Below are 20891 nucleotides of genomic sequence, written 5' to 3'. Positions count from 1 at the left end.
AGGCCCATGATTTATAAACTGCATTGGCAGGAATCACAGAAACAACTACGTCAAAATTAAAATTAAAAATTTATACCCATATTATGACTTAAGGTAATACGATGTGTTTATTCAAGCAATGCAATCTTTGTCTGAAGCGCTAAAGTTACTTTAATCCTAACTGAAACAATTGAATAAAATGCTACCTGTATATGTTCTTCCTAAATAACAGAACAAAAAACACAGTTGGAAGAGACCTTGAAGGTCTTCTAGTCCAACCTCCTGCTCCGGCAGGAAACCCAATACCATTTTATACAAATAGTTGATCAAATCTCTTCTTAAAAACTTTCAATGTTGGATCATTCACAACTTCCAGAGGCAAGTTATTCCACTTAATAATTGTTCTAACTGTCATGAAATTTCTCTCAGTTCTAGGTTGCTTCTCTCCTTGATTAGTTTCCATCCATTGCTTCTTGTCCTGCCTTCAGGTACCTTTGGAGAATAGCTTGACTCCCTGCATAATTAATATGGCAGGAAACATAGTAATGAACTTGATAGGATTGTAATTGCACAGTAAAAAATAACCGTGTGTTAGCTAAGGAACAGAGTAATGTTCATCGGATATGGAATGCAAAGAGGGAGACGTAGCCAAACTTATAGTGACAAAAATGGCACTGAAAGTTTTCCCCCTAAGATTAATTAAAAGGAAGAGCAGAATAGAAATTAAATAATAACAACGATGGTGAAGATGGAGATTGAAATTTCAATATAGTACAGAATAAAATAAAATAAAATACAGTCTTCCTATTCCTCGCACTGTAGTTTTCACGAAATGCCCTACCTTTCCATGCTTAATTTTTAATTTCAAAAGAAAAGTGATAGTTTCTAAATCACTTTTATAAACTTTTCCAAATACATAATCTAGACTACCATACCTGAGTTACCAAAATCCAGACAACCAATATCTGGCAATAAAGAGATACAGAAAACCATATCTTTGATTCTGTCTTGGACTTGCAAATTTTTGCAGCTGGGATCCAATAAACCTAACATGTACATACATACATTCATGTGTCAAAACTTATAGTTTAGAGAATGGACGAAGAAAATCAAAAATGGTAGTCACTTCTGGCTACAGCCATATTATTTTTTCTCTCCTACTAACAGGTGCAGGATGGATTATGCAAAGAAGCAACTCCCTTTGTCTTTATTTACATAATTGATGCAGGCAAATTCAGCTATTATTTGCATATAATAAAAATTACTTCAATTCAGGGTCTTAGTTCTATATGTTTTTTTAATACACAGAATTATAACTGAAATATCACCATCCCATCAATCATGTTTTTCTTCCATTGACTCCTATTATCTAAAGTTAGTCTATAGCCTCTTTGAGGGCAAGATTGGTTTTGTTGTGTTGGCTAATAGCTCTGTCAAGCACCATGTTCTGATACCATTATTTGGTGGTTGAGTCACATGGCCTCCTGAAGTGAAATTAAGCTCTAAGAAGGAAATTGTGAAGTAGCCTTCATGTTTCTTACTATCACTTGATCACACCCACCAATAATGAAAGAATCTGCTTTTAACTGGCTATAAACAGAAACAGCTTAAACTCAATAGGGTTTGTCTTCACTTCAAACACAACTTGTATTTATCATCAATAGTGGAATGTTCAAGGAACAGCTGAAATCCAATGTCCTTGTGGGGGACAGATTGCCTGATAAGGGGCCAAAGCTCACTGACTTTCCCTCAGATGGTTACTGTCAACAGGATAGGGCCAATTTCTACTGGTCATAACCAATTCACCCAACACAAGGACATCTGTGCTACTAGTCTATCTTTCTAATTAGCTAGGAAGTGTTATGCAATTTTTCAACTGATGATTGTATAATCTTCCTTGAGTTAGAAATCCAAAATTACACATTATCTTGATTTAGAAAGTCAAATTTTCTGTAAGCATTCATTTTAGTGTTTTTCCTCTACAAAATTGATCCCTCCATAGCTCCTTTAATTCATTAGGGCTTTCATACCAAAGTTTGTATCAACATGTAGCATAATCCTTTATCTTTTTATAATGTAGCCGCAATTGAGTTGATGGTGCCTCTTGAAATCTCAGAAGGAACTTGTTGATCTTGTATCTTCCTTTTGTATGATTTGTACAATACATATATAGAGAAGGATTTTATGATCTTTTTAAAAAGCACTTTCAGTTATTTGCTTAGTAGTCCTCTGCACTAATTAACTAGTTTGTTGTCATATACAATTGATTTGTGAAGATAATGGTTCTGATAATTTCAGTAGTTCTGATAATTTCAACTTTTAATACCTTCAAAGCACTTCATATATATTATTTTGATGTAATGTTACCATAATACATTCTGTTAAGTAGATATTTTCTTTTGATATTGCAGGTGGGAAATTCAGTCTGAGAATGGCTTGGCTAAAGCTGCCTAGTGAGTAAACTTATGATGGAAGAAAGTTTCAAGAGGGAAATTCCTGGTTTGCAGCTGAGTCACTGAGCCCTCTCCATGCCACTGAAGATGCCACACACACTCACTTGTGTCCACACGCCTTTGATAGGATCCTGCTTTCCCCATGGATACCCTCTCCATCCTCTTTCTTTTATTCAGGTGATATATTCCCTGGTGACCAGGCCAGGAGTACTGACTGAATGGTACACAGATATGCTGGCAAATGCTCATCTGGTGAACTGAAAATGTAGAAACGAGGAGAGACTATGGCAAGGCTTATATTGCCAAATAAAATGAGATTGCTACTTTTCTTGTTAGTTGCTTCTAGCTTGTCTGTCAGTCAGGCTCCAAATCATATACTCTTGGATCTGCTCTCCAGAGTTCAGCCCTAGATGTGTTATTGCAGCCATATGACAATTTATAAATGGAGGGATTGGTGAGATTCTCAATAGTTAAGCCATCCATGGGATAGAGGCAGACATAGCCCTCGCCCCCAGTAAAGTCACTTTAGACATGATGATGGCATTCAAACTTTGTTGGTAACTGTCCTATAAATATCCCTCCCATTATGCAGAGCAAAACAACTTAGATGGTAGGTGCCAGGAGGCAGCAGAAGACTTAGAAAATAGAACTTTCTGCATCACATACCCAGACCTGGTCCTATTGCTACTCTGGAAGGTAGACTGCTGTATGAAAGACAGATAAAACTGCCATACCTGTATCTCCCTTGGGAAAGGAGTCAAGCCTAACCCGAACATACCTTTATATATGGTAGACTGAAGACACCATCCTGTAATTCACCTTAGATAGCAAAATAACTTGGTTTAGTACTACTGCAAAATTACCATTTTATAGTGCTCTTGGGAAAACAGATCAAGGGTATACAGAACACAGATGGTACCTATGACACCAAGGGAAATTTTCCAAGTCCAGTTTAGAGACTGAAATAAACTGGCAGCATGTTCTGAATCCTGGTCACCCTTTATAGCCGTAAGGATAATAGCATCTTCAATCTAATAGCTTCTGCCCCAGATGTGGTGAACTATGGATTCCTTTATTATGCTGGCTGGGGATGATGGGAATTAAAGTTCAACGTACATGGGTGACAACAGATTTGTGCTAGAGACTTGTATGCAAATAGAGTTCCTCTTTGATAATTAGTATTACATAGGATGTTTCCAGCTGCTTTGCTTCTGAAAGATGGTTACAGATTTCTTTTCTTGATCATTGGTAGAAACACCATGTCACTTTCAGCATGGAAAACTGAAAGTTCAATAGCCATTACATTTTCAGCACTTCCCTCTTCTATGCTGAATCTTATATCCACAGCTACATACCAAAACCCAATTTTACTAGAAACTAAGTTGAGATGGAGTGAAAATAGGATTTTGGAAAACATTTAACAGACAAAAGAAAGATGGCAAATTTAACATTATATGCAAAATGTGCCAGGTTTCTTCAATTTCTACTGAGGTCTGTAGATAAATTTAAAATAATATTGCCACAAATTGCTGGTTTCCAGATTTGGTTCTAAATGTCACCATTGGATGAAATGCAGTAGCCACTTTTTCTAAGAGAAATTAAATTTCCCTTCTCCAATGTAACATAAAAGCTATTCTTGACTGATAGTTAGTTCTTGCATATGCCTTGAACGTAGATTCCTGGTGACTTGCTGGACAATGACCTGCAGTTTCTTTGGCAAGTGCTTTTTTAGAAGAGGTTTACCATAGCCTCCATCTCAGGTCTGAAGGGGAATGACTGGCCCAAAGTCACCTAGTCAGCTTTGTGCCTAATGTGATACTAGAACTCATGGTTTCCCTGTTTCCAGCCTGGTGCCATTACCCACTTCCACCAAAATGATTTTCAGTTAGATCTTAAAGACTACAAAAAATTGCTTTTTTTGGCTTTTTGGAGTCAGTGTCTGAAAATTTTCTTTCTTCCATTCAAGCTAATGCATATATTATTTTAGCCTCTCCTTATCCCTTAAATAGGAACACATGTGTTATTTTACTATGTATATTGTTTCCTTGCTCTAAGGTACAGGGAAAAAGTTTGAATGGTAAAAGTGTAGATGGTAAAAGTATTGATTGAATTCACAGTGGCTGCTGTTTCTAGCCATTGCCAGCCCCCAAGTATTAGTCACGATACAGGCAAAGCACCCTTCCTGCCCATTCAAATAAACAAATATTATATTTTTTTCATGTAGAAAACTGTTACAGCAAGTCTATGTTGTTGTTAGAGTCTTTCATTTTGTTTTTATTTGTAGACATTGGGGGGGGGGGTGTTCTCATATCTGAAAAAAAACACACAAAGCAAAACAATATCCCTTTATGATAACACATATCAGGGAAATATTTTTGCTCATTCTTTTCCTGTTGGGATTGCAGGAATTTTTCACATAGGAGAGCTCTCAAAAATATGTATAGGTTGATAATTTGTCAATACCACACTTGTTAAGTGCATAATTTTTTTCAAAAAAAGGGCCTAGGGTTAAAGGTTCCAATCCAGACTTGGATTATGATTTGGGAGGGGGGATGTCAAACCATTTCTGCTTTCAAGATAATCTACTACATTGTGCAATTTTCCTTTCTACTGTCAATGAATGGAAAAAGTATGCATGAGAGTAAATGTATAGGCTTTCTGGTTGTTTGCATCTGGTGAGGCCAATGAAGTGGAGGTATAGATACATTCTTTTGTTTTTAAATATTTTTGTAAACCACCAATTTATTTGTAAGTCATCAATTTGTAAGCCACCAATTTATTTTAAAAATAATATACTGTAATAATGTAATAAAGTCCTCTGGTTGCTTTTTTTGGAGATGTAAAGATGTTGGCCCACATCTTATGGAGTTTATAGGCATGTTCATAGTCTTAATTACTGCAAAGAAAGAGCCAAGGAAATCAAAGAAAGAATGACAAATGATGCCAACCTTCCCAAACCCATTCTTCATGAACCTGAGCCAGCAGCACATTTAGAATCTTATCTTATCTGAGTAAGGAACTAATTCAGTCACAGTCCTATCCAGATGTCACTTTTTTAACCTCTTTCCAGATATCATCAGGGTAGGTCTGCGGCCACCAGATCCAATCCCACATTCCAGAGATAGATCTGAAAGGCTCTTAAATGCAAGAGTTGATGTATAAATTTTAAGTAAAGGACTATGTATCACTATGCACATTATTGGAGGAATGGGAAGGGCCAATTCAGTGTATTAGATTGAAAGGGAGAGACCAAAATATTGTCATACTAAACTGCACACAATGAAGTTTATATTAGTCATGACTAATTTAAAATCCATTAATTTCAGTGGACTTAAGTATGGTTAGTTATGATCCAATCTGTCAACTAAAATTATCTAAGAGACTTTTGCTTTCCTGATATAACACAAAAGTCCTCATTCTCACAGTTTAAAGTTATTGTGCAGAGGCTTCTTCAAAAATCTTTAACTGAGGTATCTTCCTCTGACTGACAACTGCAATTGATGAACCTTTGGAAGAGAATGTCTCCCAATGTGCTAGTTGGCCTTAGGTATATTTTTCCTTTGTGTGGTATTACTCTCTTTGAGAATCCCTTTTCATAAGAACTGGTTTGCAGAAAACGACAACTAATGAATCTACCATGGGATTCTTGTTTGCTGGAGCAGTGGGCACATTCTCAGTGTTTGGATATGTGGCTTAGCCTATATGAATATTCTTTTTAAACAAGGATCAATTTATGATCTAACTTCTAAATAACAACTATGTTAAACATATTCAGATGTACAAAGTAGAATCCTAAATCCTGCCAAAATTCCTGAAACATCTTAGAGCCCAAAAATACATGACAAGTTTACCCTGAAAGTTTTCTGCTCTTTTCTTCAATTGATTTGAATTACTCACTGTCTCCACTTGCAAGTGACATATTAGACTGTTTCAATGAAGAGTCTCCATACGCTTCCACATCAAGTTTCGCGTTCATCCCAGATTCATAGTCCTCCTTTGAGAGGGAAAAATATTTAAAATGCTTATAAAAACATGTATTAATGTTAATGTATTAAGAAGTTCACTGAATTCTGATGCTGATTAAATAGCAGTTTCCTCCCAGGACAAGGCTTATTTTTCAGACTCATACTCTAGTAAAAGTAACCTATTTCCTCTCTCACCTGAGATGCCATTCCCTCTTGGCTTCTGGTCCCTCTTTTTTGTCCTTCTTGTTCTCTTCCTAATGCTCAGCCTGGAGGTAACATTCCCTGGTTGGCTGCTTCAGATTGAAATACAGAAGAACAAAGATAAATTAGGAAGTTAGAGACATGAACACAGCTCTGCCTTCAAGGAAATCTTAGAGCAGACAGCTTGCAATGCTTTTTGTGTCAGACCACACAAAACTGACATATTGGGGTGCCTGGTGGAAGTAAACAGAGGCAAAAACAAAAAACAACCCAGCCACTTCAGTAGCAGTGCCTTGTGACTCCTAGGGGGATCATTATATGTTGTTATTGTTTCTATGTCCTGCAATGAATATAACCAACTGTAAACTATTTTAATTCAATTTCTGGTTGCTTCTAGATGGGCCCTCTTCTTGTCAACTGCTACTCTTCATTCACTTTTACAGTAGATCCAGATAATAGCATTATCAGCCCATTGCATTCCACTATTTTCTCTGTTGTTCCCCTGGCTAGGCCAATTTTTATAGTAAAATTGATTTGCAACAGCTTTTCTCATTACATTCAAACATGGATATTTGTATGTCTAGGCTTTAAAGAAAACATTAAAAACATTTTAGCTTCTATAATACAGTCCTTGTGGGCTACAAAATCACTTGTTCAAGAGAATATAATTAGTTTTCTGAGATCAAAATATTTCCCCCTAATTCCTTAATATGAAGGTACCGGCTATGATTATTCAGTAGCAAAAGACTGGATCACCAATAGATGTTCCTTTCTTATTGTTATTTAAAATACTCTATATCTGTGCTTTGGTGGTCTTTTTTCTTTTCTAACAATCGCATCTTATAATTTTAAGAAAAAATATAATCCATACATATGGATGATACTCAGTGTGTTAAATTGCTTTGAAGCAAAATATGAATGGATACTTATCTACCTATGGAAAATTTCAGGGTAACTTTCCACCTGAAATGCATTAATTAAGCAACTTTGTGACAATCATACATATCAGCATATCTGATACGTTCTGCACTTGGATCTGATCACCAAGACCTTCCAAAACAATTGGAATTTTATTATTGTAATAAAACAGAGACATAAATAGACAGGCAGGGAGATGCACTCAGAAGGGGGAGGGGAGAGAATGCCCCAGAGTCCATCTAAAACTAATTGTGAATGTACCAAAGGGGGTGGGGAATAAAATACATGCTAAATAATTGTGGTAACTGTATTCAATTCATTATTTTATATTTAGACAAAATAGAATTTAGAGTTTATTTCTTCCAGATTTTTGCCTAGAAAAGATTGTGCAGTTGTGTATAAACAGGAGAGAAAAGAAGGGAATTTAGAAGACATTATGACACCAACACTTTTATTTTAAATGCATTTCTTATAACCTCTAGATAAGAAATTTCAATATCTCCGGTGCCTTATAGATGAAAGACTGTTTGTGACATGCAATTCCAATAATTTTCAATTTTCTTTCTAACTTTGCTGTTAGAAAGAAAACAGTGGAGCTGTTACTTCTTTTCAATATCCTTTTTGCAACACTAGGGGGCACTGTAGTAAGATCCATTGAAACTGGGGTGTGGTGCTTAGCAGACTCACACAATTGCTGTATAATATGCTTAATCAGGAGACAGACATGCCCTAGTTATACTCCACTCTCTTTCCAATGCTACCCACGTTCTAATTTAATTTACTTTTCCCCCTTGGTAAACCTAATAAACTTCTTTTTTGGTCACTTCTATCATAGCATAGCACTTGACAAACTTCTTTTAATTTATTATTATAAGTACAATTGCATTCATTTTATGCATAGGAAACAATGTACGTTCCCAGTACATCGGGTAGCGATGTTAAGTTTGGAAGTTAAGTTTAATTTGTCCATCTATTCATAATCATTTATCATGTTCTGGTCACAGAAGCTCATCAAACTATATGCTCAGCATATTTCTTTCCTCCCTCCCGAAAGTCAGCATCATCCAATAGGACAGGCTTCCTAAGAGTGGAAGGTGTGGAAACGGAAATTGCAATTTTTCTTCTCCCTTCCCTAAAATCTAAAACCTTTTAACTCACTGACAACTTTTAATGAAAAGTTCATTGTGACTTTCTTATGAACTTGTTTACTTCATTTATGATGTCTTCCTTCGCAATTTGAATTCTCATTTTTCTCAACGACAGAGAGAAGGAAACTCTGTATGCAGAGTTGTATATCATGTTCCGCTCAGCAATTTAGGATTTTAAATAATTGCTGACTTGACATTACAAACAAGTCAGTGAGTCCAGGCTAAATTAATGGAGTTTTGTGGCATTGCCCTACTGATAAACATTATCTTTCACTACTATGCATGTTGGGCTGGTCCTCATTAAATTGTAATAAATTGGCAGCAATGTCTCAGCTTTTCTTGATAAGAACATCCCTTTTATTGTTTATATGCAACCAAAAGGCTGAATTTGGTGGAGATTTGGAAAGGCTTTAGAGAAGCCTTTCCAAAGCTAGCATCCTTTGGATGGGTTAAACCAAAAATCCCTTCCTCTCAGCTACTGTAGCCATTTGGTACATTGGCTGAATTCAACTTTTGTAATTAGAAAACCCAATCAACTATGGCTTATTCAACAAACTGAGATGTGAGTAAAAATATGTGTCTCAGTATCATGTGTGAATTAGTACTATGAATTAAATACCTCTCCAGACTTTCTAATTTGGGATCCCATGTCAATTGCTGAATTTGTATTTTAAGCAGCCTAGTTTCTGTACAAGCTGGTGGCTGATTCATCTTATAGTGCAAAATCCATTTACAATCGTATAAATATAGAGCTCAAAGAGGCCCTTCAGGCCATCAAACCTTACTCAGTATAGGAATCCAAATTAAAGCATAAATATCTGTCTAGCCTCTGCTTGAATATATCAAGTGAAAGAGAAGCCCTTCCCCCAACCAAATACTTCATTCTTATTCCATAAAGTACCATATAATTTTTAGCTTCATTATCTTTGCACCATTCTTGCAATCTAATCAATCAATTAATGCATAGAGGCAATTAAGAACCTCTTCGAGCCATCTATGATAAATTTGTCACTATCTCTGAAATATAAAGAAGACTGTTTATAACATAAGAGCTAATTAATGGACACCAATATTTTAATAACAATCACTATTAAATGCAACAGAAGTACTGAACAATTTCAGTCCTGTCATCTGAGAAATAATATTCCCAAAGTATAAAAAACACAATTTAAATAGAGAATTAATAGAGATTTATGATCTATTTGAAGATATTAGACTCTGAAGTACCCAAATTAATCTAATGTCAAAGAGTTGGATGAATTAAAAAAAAAAATCTTCCTATATAGAATTCTTTCTGGCTTCTAGAATTCATTGTCACAAGATGTGAGAAACCACACAAGATGGTTTATACAGGTTTAGAAATGGTTGACAAATTCATGGAAGATAGATGGATCAATAACTTTTAACCATTATAAGTTCAGTTGATCTGCACCCTGTCCAATCAAAAACAATATATATATTGCTTTTGAGAGACAAGAGAAAATAAGACATCTTGAACAGCTTATCAACTTCTAAGAAATATTAAAGAAATTATTGTCTACAGACACATTTCAGATTTGATGGACCTTTTATTTTTTACAGAAACTCAATTTTTGATATTTTATTAAAATATTTTACAGAAGAGATCACTCTATATCATCTCATCATATTCCCCAGCTATCTCCAACATTCCATAAAATTTAATTTAATTTAATTACAGAGAGTATTCTTTCTGTTCATGATTGGAAATTTTTCTTCCCCTCATTCCCCTTAACCAGAAAGATAAAAGCTATGCTTTAAGCATTATATAAACCAAGTTCTACGCATGGTTTTTATGCTACAAGATGGGGATGATTCCTTTAAAAGAACAAAATGTTAAAAGAGAAGAAAAGTGTACCAACAAATCCAAACCAATATGAATTAACACAAGGTCGATTCATTTTGTTTCAAATGTCTCCAGGAAACCTCTGCAGCTATCAGGTATTCCAAACACGAATATTTCAAGATAAAGATCAAATAATGAATGATAAAAAAGGGTGTTCCTTCATATCTCCTATAATTTTGTTCCTTCGTATCTCCTATACTTTTGTTTATTAGTATTAGATTTCTAACCATCCTCACCCAGTATGTATTTATATTCCAATTATCCTCATCCCATATGACACAATGATGGGAGTGGTGGGAGATGGCAGTGCTACAAGAATTAATTGAGAAGGGCCTAAATCCTCCATCACTGGGAGGTTTTTTGGAGCTACAAAAGGCTAACTAAAGAAAATTCCTCCTGGCCTTCCTACTTCCAAAGGACACTTTCCTACTTTCCTCAGTTATTGCCCTTTATTTCTTTATTTCTACTACAGTTTTTGTCTTGATCCTGAGAGCATCTTTCATTGGCTCACAGAAACTCAAACAAGAATGTAAAATTCACTCACCTATTTACTTGCAGGATATTCTTGATGAGAAAGCAACAGAAGTCTAAGCCACTTAGACTTTTGTTGCTCTATGGAATCCCCGTCTTCTAGTCTCCACCAGTCCACAAGAGTCAGTAATGAGATGATAGCATACTCCAGAGGAGCTTCTAAATCCTGACTCACGGTTAAATCTTTAATCTTGTCCTACCACCTGGCACTTGAGATGCTTCTGGATGTTCTAGATTCTACCTTTTTCCAAGGGCCAATAAACAACATTATCTTGCATTACCATGTGGTGTTACCTCCCTGCTAACCATCTGTGTGTCCCCTTGAATTTTCATGGCATGCCCCTCCCATCTTACTACTACTAGCTGTACCATCCTTAGAAATTATTGTAAATGTTGAGCAAGACTCAGAAGGTCTATATGTCCTTCCATATGTCTTATTAGTTTCTCAACTTCATATCTTTAAGTTAAGCTTCCTTAAAGTTTACAAGAAAATTCCCTTTACTGGTTCTAAAGAAAGCAAAGTACCTGCCAAAAGTTGAAGCACCCTTTTGGTGAAATGTTTACCTGAAAAATGTCCCATTAATATATTTCAGAGAATGGGGGAAAGACGAGAATAGGTCATGAACAGTAATTTCAGATGGACCCTCATAGCTTCAGTTTACAGAACTATTCTTTAAATAATGTAAAACAACATTCTCTTGGAAAGAAGGAACAATTCCACCATAGTCTATATACATAAGATTTGTCATCTCTGCCCCTGTCTAAATTACAAGCACTGATCAGATGAAATCTTATTGTAAAATTGGTAGAGATCCTTGAAAGAGGGGAAATTCCAGTTCCATTTAGCTGATAACTAAAGTATCCTTAAGGATAGAAATAATAGCATTAAAAAGTCATTTCAACATAAGCCATTTTTTAAAGAGCCAGCAGTAATTTGAGCCATTATTTGTCAACTATGAAATATAGAGCAGTGTCAAGTTTTAGCTTAGACTTAGAGAAAGAGAACTGTCTAGGCAGGAATATGCCAGTCTTCATTAGTTTGAGTCACCCCAGAAAAGGAATGTTATCAGTGTGTGCCCACCATTGATTTCCCCCCTCACACATTGTACACTGTAACATTTGGTATCTTTTGATTTCCATAGACTGATATTTAATTATATAGATAGAATAATTTGCAACAATTATTCTTTCATGCTCCATCCAGATATTATTAATAATACCATTTAAGATATAGGGAGCTTCTGTAAATTCATCACTAAAACCCAGCTAGGTTTCCACATAGAGTTTACTTATTGTATTTCACCAGTAGGGTTTTTAATTTGTGCAATCAAGATCTTAGAACATTTTTGTTTTTGTCTTAATTTATTAACCAACTACAAGTGATTTTATTAGTTTACATAACATTAAGGAATGATTAATGCAATATAACAATGATAGAGTTGCAAGATAAGAGCATAAAAATAGCACCAGGCCTATTACTTTACATAGGACATTTGAAAGACACCATTGGAAAGGCCGTTTTGCAAAAATCAAAATCTGTTTCTCCTACTGATGGTACTTTAGGATGTATCTCCTTTAAAGCACAAACAGAACAGATGCTTTTCCAAATATTTATCTGTTTGTGACTTCTAGCATTAATGTTTTGACGAAATGTGACATTTTATTCTTCCAAATGTGGCCTAGTAATATTCTTGATGTTTCTGCAACTTCTGGCCCCATCAATAATGTCAGAATCACATTGTTTAAATTTGTGAACTTATGTTCCTGAAGAAAATATGCTCTTTCTGTGTTAGCATCTGGAATTGGACTAGTACTTAGCTTCCTTCCCAGATGGACGGTAAATTTATTATCATAGTTCTGACTTTCCCCTGGAGTTGAGGAGGATCTGCAATTAAACATAATAGGTGTTTAGCTTCATATATGCAATACTATTTGGACAGATTCACTGGTCTACGGTGTAAATCAGTTAATATGACCATACACAGCTCATTAACATTCAGATGATACATGACACAGGTACATATATTGCATATATACATGTGCATAAGTATGTAGTACATGTTGTAAGGTAAAGGTAAAGGTTCCCCTCACACATATGTGCTATCATGTTTCCCCAAAAATAAGACAAGGACTTATTTTTTTCACCCCCCCAAATAAGTGCTTGACAGTATTTTCAGGGAGGTCTTATTATTTTTGAGGAGCAGGAGACCTCTTAACCTTGGCCCTGGCCCGTGGATCAGCTGATCTCGAGAGGGCCGGAAGTTCTGTCTCTGTTTCTGGCACACTCTTGCCAGTCCTAGCGTCGCTGGGCCTGCTGCTCTTTTTGCGGCAGCCACTAAAAGAAGGGGCGTGGTAGCTAGGGTTTGTGAGAGTATCCTCCGTGAGACCATTCTGCATGGATGGCAGGTGCATGTGGGGCATGTGGGGTATGTTCCCCCCCTTCATCCCCAGGAAATGATGGGGACCAGCTGCACATACAGTTAAATATTTTCGAGGAGGGCTTATTTTCGGGGAACAGCTTATTTTAGCGCATGCACTCAAAAGCCCAATTGGGCTTATTATCCAGGGAGGCTTTATTTTAGTGGAAATAGGGTAGTCATTCCTAACTCTAGGGGGTGCTGCTCATCTCTGTTTCAAAGTTGAAGAGCCAAAGCTGTCTGAAGACGTCTCTGTAGTTATGTGGCCGGCATGACTAAACACTAAAGGCACATGGGAATGCTGTTACCTTCCCACCAAAGTGGCCCCTATTTTTCTACTTGGAGTGCTAGATTGGCAGAAGCTGGGACAAGTAACGGAAACCACGTCCCATATAAATGTAGTACATAAATACAATTCATGTTATAAGCATATTAGGAACTCTGTATTAGAATGAGATGTAATTACTCATATGGAAAAACTCAGTGAGACTAAATAGAGGAATCTTTTGGTTCTCATAATTTTGTGATTTGTTATAATACCCAATTTATATATCTGGGATAAAGAGTGTTGATCCTTCTTTTTTGTAGCAGCAGTTGTTTAGTGATCCAGCAAGGACAATATCTTGCAGAATTGTTTTAGCTCTCTAACCACTTAGTATGAATGAGAAGCTAAAAACTGAGAGTGTCAGATATAAGAGAGTAAACCGTTCTAAACATGATTGCAGAAAATATGACTTCAGCAACAGTGGTCAATGCCTGGAATGCACTACCTGACTCCGTTGTTACATCCTCAAGCCCCCACAGCGTCAACTGTCTACTGTGGACCTCACCGCTTTCCTAAGAAGTCTGTAAAGGGGGCATGCATAAGCTCACCAGCACATCTACTTTCCCTATCCTACTGTCCCCATTCATTTGTAGTCATTTCTTTCGTTCATATCATTATACCTGTGATCTCGTATATGTTTGACAAACTAAATAAATAAATAAAATATGTAGAGACATGGAAGAGTTTTGAACTGGCTTATTGGGTAGTTGAGAAGATGCTAGATCACTCTCCCTGAGCAGGGCATTCTCCAGATGGAAATATAACCTCCAGACTTTTAGCCAGCATCTATAGTAAGTGAAAAGCTTTGGGAATTGCAGTCCCAATCCATTTAGAGCTAATCCGGGTATGGAAGCAAGTTTTAAAAAGGAGCATACTATCTTTCCCTGCCTGAAGGCTGTAATGGCCCTTTGAGGCCTACATGCCATAAGGGATAAGAAGAAAGTCTAAATTTTGTTTAACAGAGTGCAAATTTACTTTTAGTTATATTACATTAGTAAATATAGACTACGTTATGTAAACACTAAGTCATTCAGTCAATATGTGTGCATGTGCATATGTGTCTGTGTATATGTATATGTACCAGAGATAGGTGCCTACCAGTTTCTTACCAGTTCGAATGAACCGGTACTGGTTTGGTGACCTGGGTTGCCAAACTGGCAGTAATGCTGGTAGCAGCCCACCCCTGATATGTACCATATGTAGATGTAGACCTAGATGTAAATGTATTTCAGCTTTAAAGCATAGAGGCTCAGGGCTCTTCTGTCAGATTTTGGAGACAGGTGTATTCCTGGCCAAAAGCTTTAGAATGTAACAGTTGGATTTTGCATATGATATTTCTTCTGATTCTGCTGTTATATGACATGACAGTTTTATGGAGGCAGTGATGAGATCCAGGAATCAGAGTGGGTGGCATTGAATATCAGATTGACTGGGCCACAGTATTCAATACACTGTTTGGCAGCAGACTTCTTTAACTTCTATTCAGCTGAAGTGCATTTCTTCAGACCTTTAGCAATCTTTGTGAGAAAGCAAACAAGGAACTCTGTCATTGGAGGGTTTTAAAATATACCAAGAAAACTGGGCCAATGAAATTGTTCTTGTCATATTTGGAAAAAAAAACCTCTCACAGAATGATAGTGGGCACCTATTAGATTGTAGCTCATAGGTGGATGGGATGGGTTTGGGTGGTGCTTCTGGTTGCCTTTTACAGTGGATAATGCTTTACGATTAAGCCTATCTCAGAGGATCCCCTCCTTCACTAACTGCTTTATCTCTCAGTAGACAGCCAGGTCTAGCAAAAGCAAGTGTCCTCCCTGGTAGCTTCTCCTCAGCTTCTCTGCAACATTGTTGGCACCATTAATCCCTGCTTTGGGATACTTCTATGGGTTAATTTGTGAAAGGGAAGGGAAGGGAAAGGAAAAAATGGAAAAGGAAGGGAGGAAGAGTTTCCAAATCAGCAGTTATTGTAGGATTATCATTCCTATGCCATTGAGGCATGCTAACTTGACAAGGAAATATTGTAGATACAGAATCTTGGCCACATATGAAGTCTGATCTCAATGAAGGTTCTCATATGAAGGTTAGTTCTCAATGGCTGCAAGAAAGATTTGGGGACTCAGGCTATTATTAAACTGGGATTGCGTTGAGAAAAACATAAATGTTAATACAAGTGATCCAAGTTCTCAGAATTATCCCTTCTAACCCCAATAATCCAATTCTTGATCATTATGAATGTTAGGGTAGCCAGTTTTAATTTCAGGTCATTTCTATGGTTGCATCTTCAATGGTAGTTTGATGTGGAAATACCTACTTGCATTACTTCCATGCAACATTTTAAACAAACTGCTATTCAAAGCACTGGAACAGATTAGTGGGTTTTCCACTAAGTTAAGTTTTCCATTTAAGTTGCCTTGCTTTATCTAGAACGATACAGCTGACAAAAGTCGAATCCCGCCCTACATCTTTGAGGACTGATTATTTCTTTATTCTCCTTCTAAAGAAATGATATACCAATGCCAACCTGTAGAGAGCAGGAGATAAGATTTAATATAGACATCTTCACCAGTTTGCAGCTTAGCCTAGATTTTTACAAAGAAAATAAATAATCAAAGATAAATAAATAACCAAATGTCAAAGAAAAACATGTATGTGTTAAGCTGCAGCTCTGGGAACATACTTCGCAGCTCAAAAGCTCGATTGTAGGACAATAAAGGTAAAGCAAATGAATTTATATTTGTTTTAATCTGACAAGCACTTCCAATTTATTTGTTTTTTTCTCTGCGACACATCACAGTCTGGTGGTCCTGGCTTTAATGTAATCAGTTGGTAAAATCACAGGAATGGATTGCCTTTCACTTAACAAAATACCTTTTACAAAAGCATCAAAATAGTGTTCTTTATAAATGTAACTAATTCGGTATGAAATTAGTAAATGACCTTTTCACTCAAAGGTTCTGATTTTCAGAAGCAGGCAATATGTACAAAAGGTAGTTTTAAAGACTTGGAGTGTGTAAAGTGAGAACACAGCAACTCTCATTGTCTATCGCTGTTAGGTCTGATGATGGGAGTTGGAGTTCAAGGACCTACCAAGAACGAAATGTAGCCCATTCATAATTTACAAGAAACCTTGTTAATGTTCTTTAATAATCCGAGAGTTCTATTGTCTCTTTGGTGAAACAGTCCCTGCATGCATTGGGACAACAAAATGCATAAACAGTATAGGAACTGGGATGGATAGTAACAGTGAGAGTAGAGAACTTTGAAGTTTTCATTAATCTTCCTTCAGAAGAAGCCCACTCTTACTACTCTTTGGTTCAAGAGAGAGTTGGTCATGTTTTCATGATCACTTTTTTATTTTATATATCATACATTAAAGTGTTCTTCAAGATGAGCTAAGCCCTGGTGGATTCATGTCCTCGTAGTTTCCTTGGCAACAAGAAAAATAGTTTGCCATTGCCTTTTTCCAGGATGTTTCTCTCAACTGCCCAGTTCTTATATCTCCAGTATTTTCACATCTGAGTTCAAACTAGATCTAATCCTGTTTAGCTTTTTGAGAACCTTCAAGATAAAAGTGAGCCAAAATAAGTGTGAAGTGGATGTGTGTTTATCAAGATGATACAGAATCTTCTTTGTTTCTTAGACATTCCATAGAAAACAAACAGTACATAAGAAAATAGCAACTTCAAGATACAAAGTTTGAAAATCTCTACATAATCTATTCTGATTCCTCCCTATTTAGTGATCTCACATGCTGGGATGGTAGATCCATAATCCAAACTGATATAATTGCTGACAATTCTGGGTATTTCAATTTCTAGCACAACTGGAAGCATTATGTTGAGAAAGGTTGAAGTAATTTAGACATAGACAAAAATCTAATGTAAATTACTTTTGTGTTGTCTATGCAAATAAATAAACAAAGTACAGTTAATGAAGCCAGTTTGTCCCTCTGTGTCTAGCAGCTGACAGCACTTACCCAACTTTAGTTATCTCATAATTTATACAGGGTTAGCCTTGATTAATATTGTTTAGGAACTCCAGAGTAGAAAGTAGACTGAGAAATAAAAAAAATAAAAAATCCTGGAAGAAGGCAGTGACAAACCACTTCCGTACCACTGCCAAGAAAACTGAATGGATGCAGTCACTAGAAGTAGTCCTTGACTTCATGATGTTTTTACTTACTTGCTTCTCAGAATTCTGACTCAATTTCAAAATTCAATGCATGGCAGCAAAGAGAGAGAAGTTTTTCTAAAGAATCCAGCACCAGACAATTAAGGCCATCAATGGTGCTTCCCTTTGCAAGAAAGTTTGTGAGCAGTTATTGGATGTTTTATCAGCTTCATATATTAGTCCAGAATTATATGTCCACACTGTCCAACATGTCTATTCTAAAAATGTGTGTGTGTGAGAGAGAGTGAGAGTGAGAGTGAGAGTGAGAGTGAGAGTGAGAGTGAGAGAGAGAGAGAGAGAGAGAGAGAGAGAGAGAGAGAGAGAGAGAGAGAATAAAAAAAGATAAACTTATTTCTAGGTTAATGGGCATAGAATAACTGGCTTAGAAATGGGATCTTTTTATTCAGATATTGACTTGAGTGCTGGATTCTGAAGATGAGCTAGTGAAGATTCTGACCTTTATTTATCTATTTTGAAAATATGGCAAAGCTGAATTTTATTTATGTGTTTAAATAATTTATATAGTCACCCATAATCATAGCCGGGATTCTGAACAGTTACACAAAGTTAAATTTAATGAGTGGCAAAAGTTCCTATGTTTTCTTTAAAATTCTGTAAGATTACTGCACAAATACATTTCAGCTTGCCTTTCCTACAGATTTGTTGTTATTATTGTTAGAATTAATAAAGATTACAAAGAACAAATATAATTAATTTTTGTGCTGGATCAACACCAGAATCTGTCCAGAATCTGTCCACCAAAAATAACAGTAATTAACATGTATCAATGCACATCTAGTAGGTGCTGCCATTGTCAGATGGTATTGTCTAGCCAAATTAAAATAGTATAGATCTATCTGGCTCTGTATGAAAAGACATAAAACAAAAACTCAGCCTATTTTTCTCTTCTAGCCTCATCTAACTTAATTATCTGATTCAAAAGGCCATTTTTTCTATCTTCATCACTGGTGACATAACAGATAAGATAAATTTAGTGCCCTACTCAAATAATAATATGAACAATCTAATTCTAATAATATGTTAAGAGTTCATGCTCTTATGCAGTATTGGTGAGCTTTAAATAGTAGATATAACACATTAGTTTTTAAAACATATATTTTTATTGAACATATTTCATCATTTATATAACATTTCCACTCTTTTGTCAAGGAATACAGATAGACTGGTGGCCATACCTGCACATTTGGACAAGATATAAAAAGACCTAGAACAATATGGCTTCTTCAAGGAACAACAAGAATTGGATAAAATAATAGACAGAGGAAAAAATGATAACTAAAGCATATAACTATTTCCTAAGATTTAAAATGGAGGAAGAAATGGTCAAGGAGACTATGATAATTTAAGCAAATATTTTTGGCTACAACATTGAATTAGAACATTTGGAAAAATTATGGGGGGGATTACAAATTGACAATGTTGGCAGCCTTTAAAGAAATTTATATAAAATGCTTTATCATTGGCATTTACCTAGAGCAAGATTGGTGAAAATGTTTCCAAATAAACCAGTGGAATGCTGGATATTTAAACATAAACAAGGCACATTCTTTCATATGTGGTGGCCCAGAAGCCAGAAAATATTGGAACAAAATAAGGAAGTGCTAGAGGAAATTACACAACAAAAGATTGAGTTGAAATTGGAAATGTTTTTATTAGGTATAATAAGAGAAAACCTATATAATAAGAAAATTCAGTATATTATACTCCACATAACAACTGCAGCTAGAATTGCATTCACACAAAACTGGAAACGGCAACATTCCCTCCAATGGAGTAATAATAAAAAAGGTGCTTGATTGTGCAGAGATGGACAGGTTAACTATGGAATTAAAAGACAGAGAAGAAATGAAATATTATATGATTTGGAACACATGATGGTTAGAAAATAGATGTAAGGATCATACATAAAGATTATTTAAGAGTCATATTAAAATGGATATATATATATATATATATATATATATATATATATATATATATATATATATATATATATATATATATATATATATATATATATATATATATATATATATATATATATATATATATATATATATATATATATATATATATATATATATATATATATATATATATATATAAACAGTGATGTATATAATTGGAAAGAAAGAAAATTGAAATAACCATTATGTATGTATGAGTAATACCCATACTGGATCACTGTAAAGAGTGGAAATGTAGTGTAGATATAACACCTTGTTGTTATTCGTTATATGTATACAATGCCAGCTATAAAAATGGCAGTTTAGGAAGAGCCTTTCTCATAAAGACACAGAGAATCAGCAGTGGAAGAATGAAATGGAGGTAGGAAAGAGGCGAGGGCGGGGGGGGGGGGGAGAATGGCTGGATTTGCAATGATTTAAGCTATAATTTGTAACCATAGCTGGTTGAATAAAACAACCCCAGAGCCATTGTGGACCATAATGCCAGGGCGCATATAAAACATCTGCAACACAAGAAAATCTCATTGTAGCTTATAATTTAAGTATGATTTGTTCAACTTTCACACTTGTCAATTTTATCCCATGCGAATCCCTGCCAGGAGGGCAAAGTGTGAATCGATCCTTTTGTCTAACAACTTCAGGTGAGAAAATATCTCAGTTTATGTTGATTTTAATTCTTGCAAAATTGAGATTGTTTGCAGTGAAAGCAGCAAACAAACCCAGCATAGTCCCTAAATGTAGGAGACGTATGGCGGAAGAGCTCTGTGCGTGGCTGAAATGTCTGCATAAAATGACTGGAAAACACTGACAAGGGAGGCGCCGCCTCTCCTCCTTCCCGTTCCTGGCTTCTCCGCCGGCGCCGACTGTTCCCATCTTCGGGCATCACGTCATTGGCGAAGGGGCTGGTTTCCTCTGTGGAGGAGGAGGAAGAG

The 20891-nt window shown here is 35.9% G+C and overlaps 1 protein-coding gene across 3 annotated transcripts in view; it reads right to left on the bottom strand.

Annotated features, from left to right (window-relative positions):
- SLC4A1 (solute carrier family 4 member 1 (Diego blood group)) overlaps positions 1–11198 on the bottom strand; it is a 67507-nt gene extending 56309 nt beyond the window's left edge. The window contains exons 1-3 of one of the 3 annotated variants that reach the window (XM_081933299.1): positions 11073–11198; positions 6593–6697; positions 6330–6426 (exon numbers count right to left, since the gene is read on the bottom strand). In XM_081933299.1, coding sequence (XP_081789425.1) covers positions 6330–6426; positions 6593–6604 — 109 coding nt within the window. In that variant the 5' untranslated portion in view covers positions 6605–6697; positions 11073–11198. Of the gene's footprint in view, positions 1–6329; positions 6427–6592; positions 6698–11072 lie in introns of those variants that run through there. The other 2 variants (XM_081933300.1, XM_081933301.1) reach the window with 2 other exon arrangements.
- Positions 11199–20891: the final 9693 nt, after the last annotated feature.

This window comes from Natrix helvetica, assembly GCF_964273705.1.
Source record: "Natrix helvetica genome assembly, chromosome: Z".
Classification (NCBI taxonomy): Eukaryota; Metazoa; Chordata; class Lepidosauria; order Squamata; family Natricidae; genus Natrix; species Natrix helvetica.
This window is presented reverse-complemented; position numbering and strand designations above follow the sequence as displayed.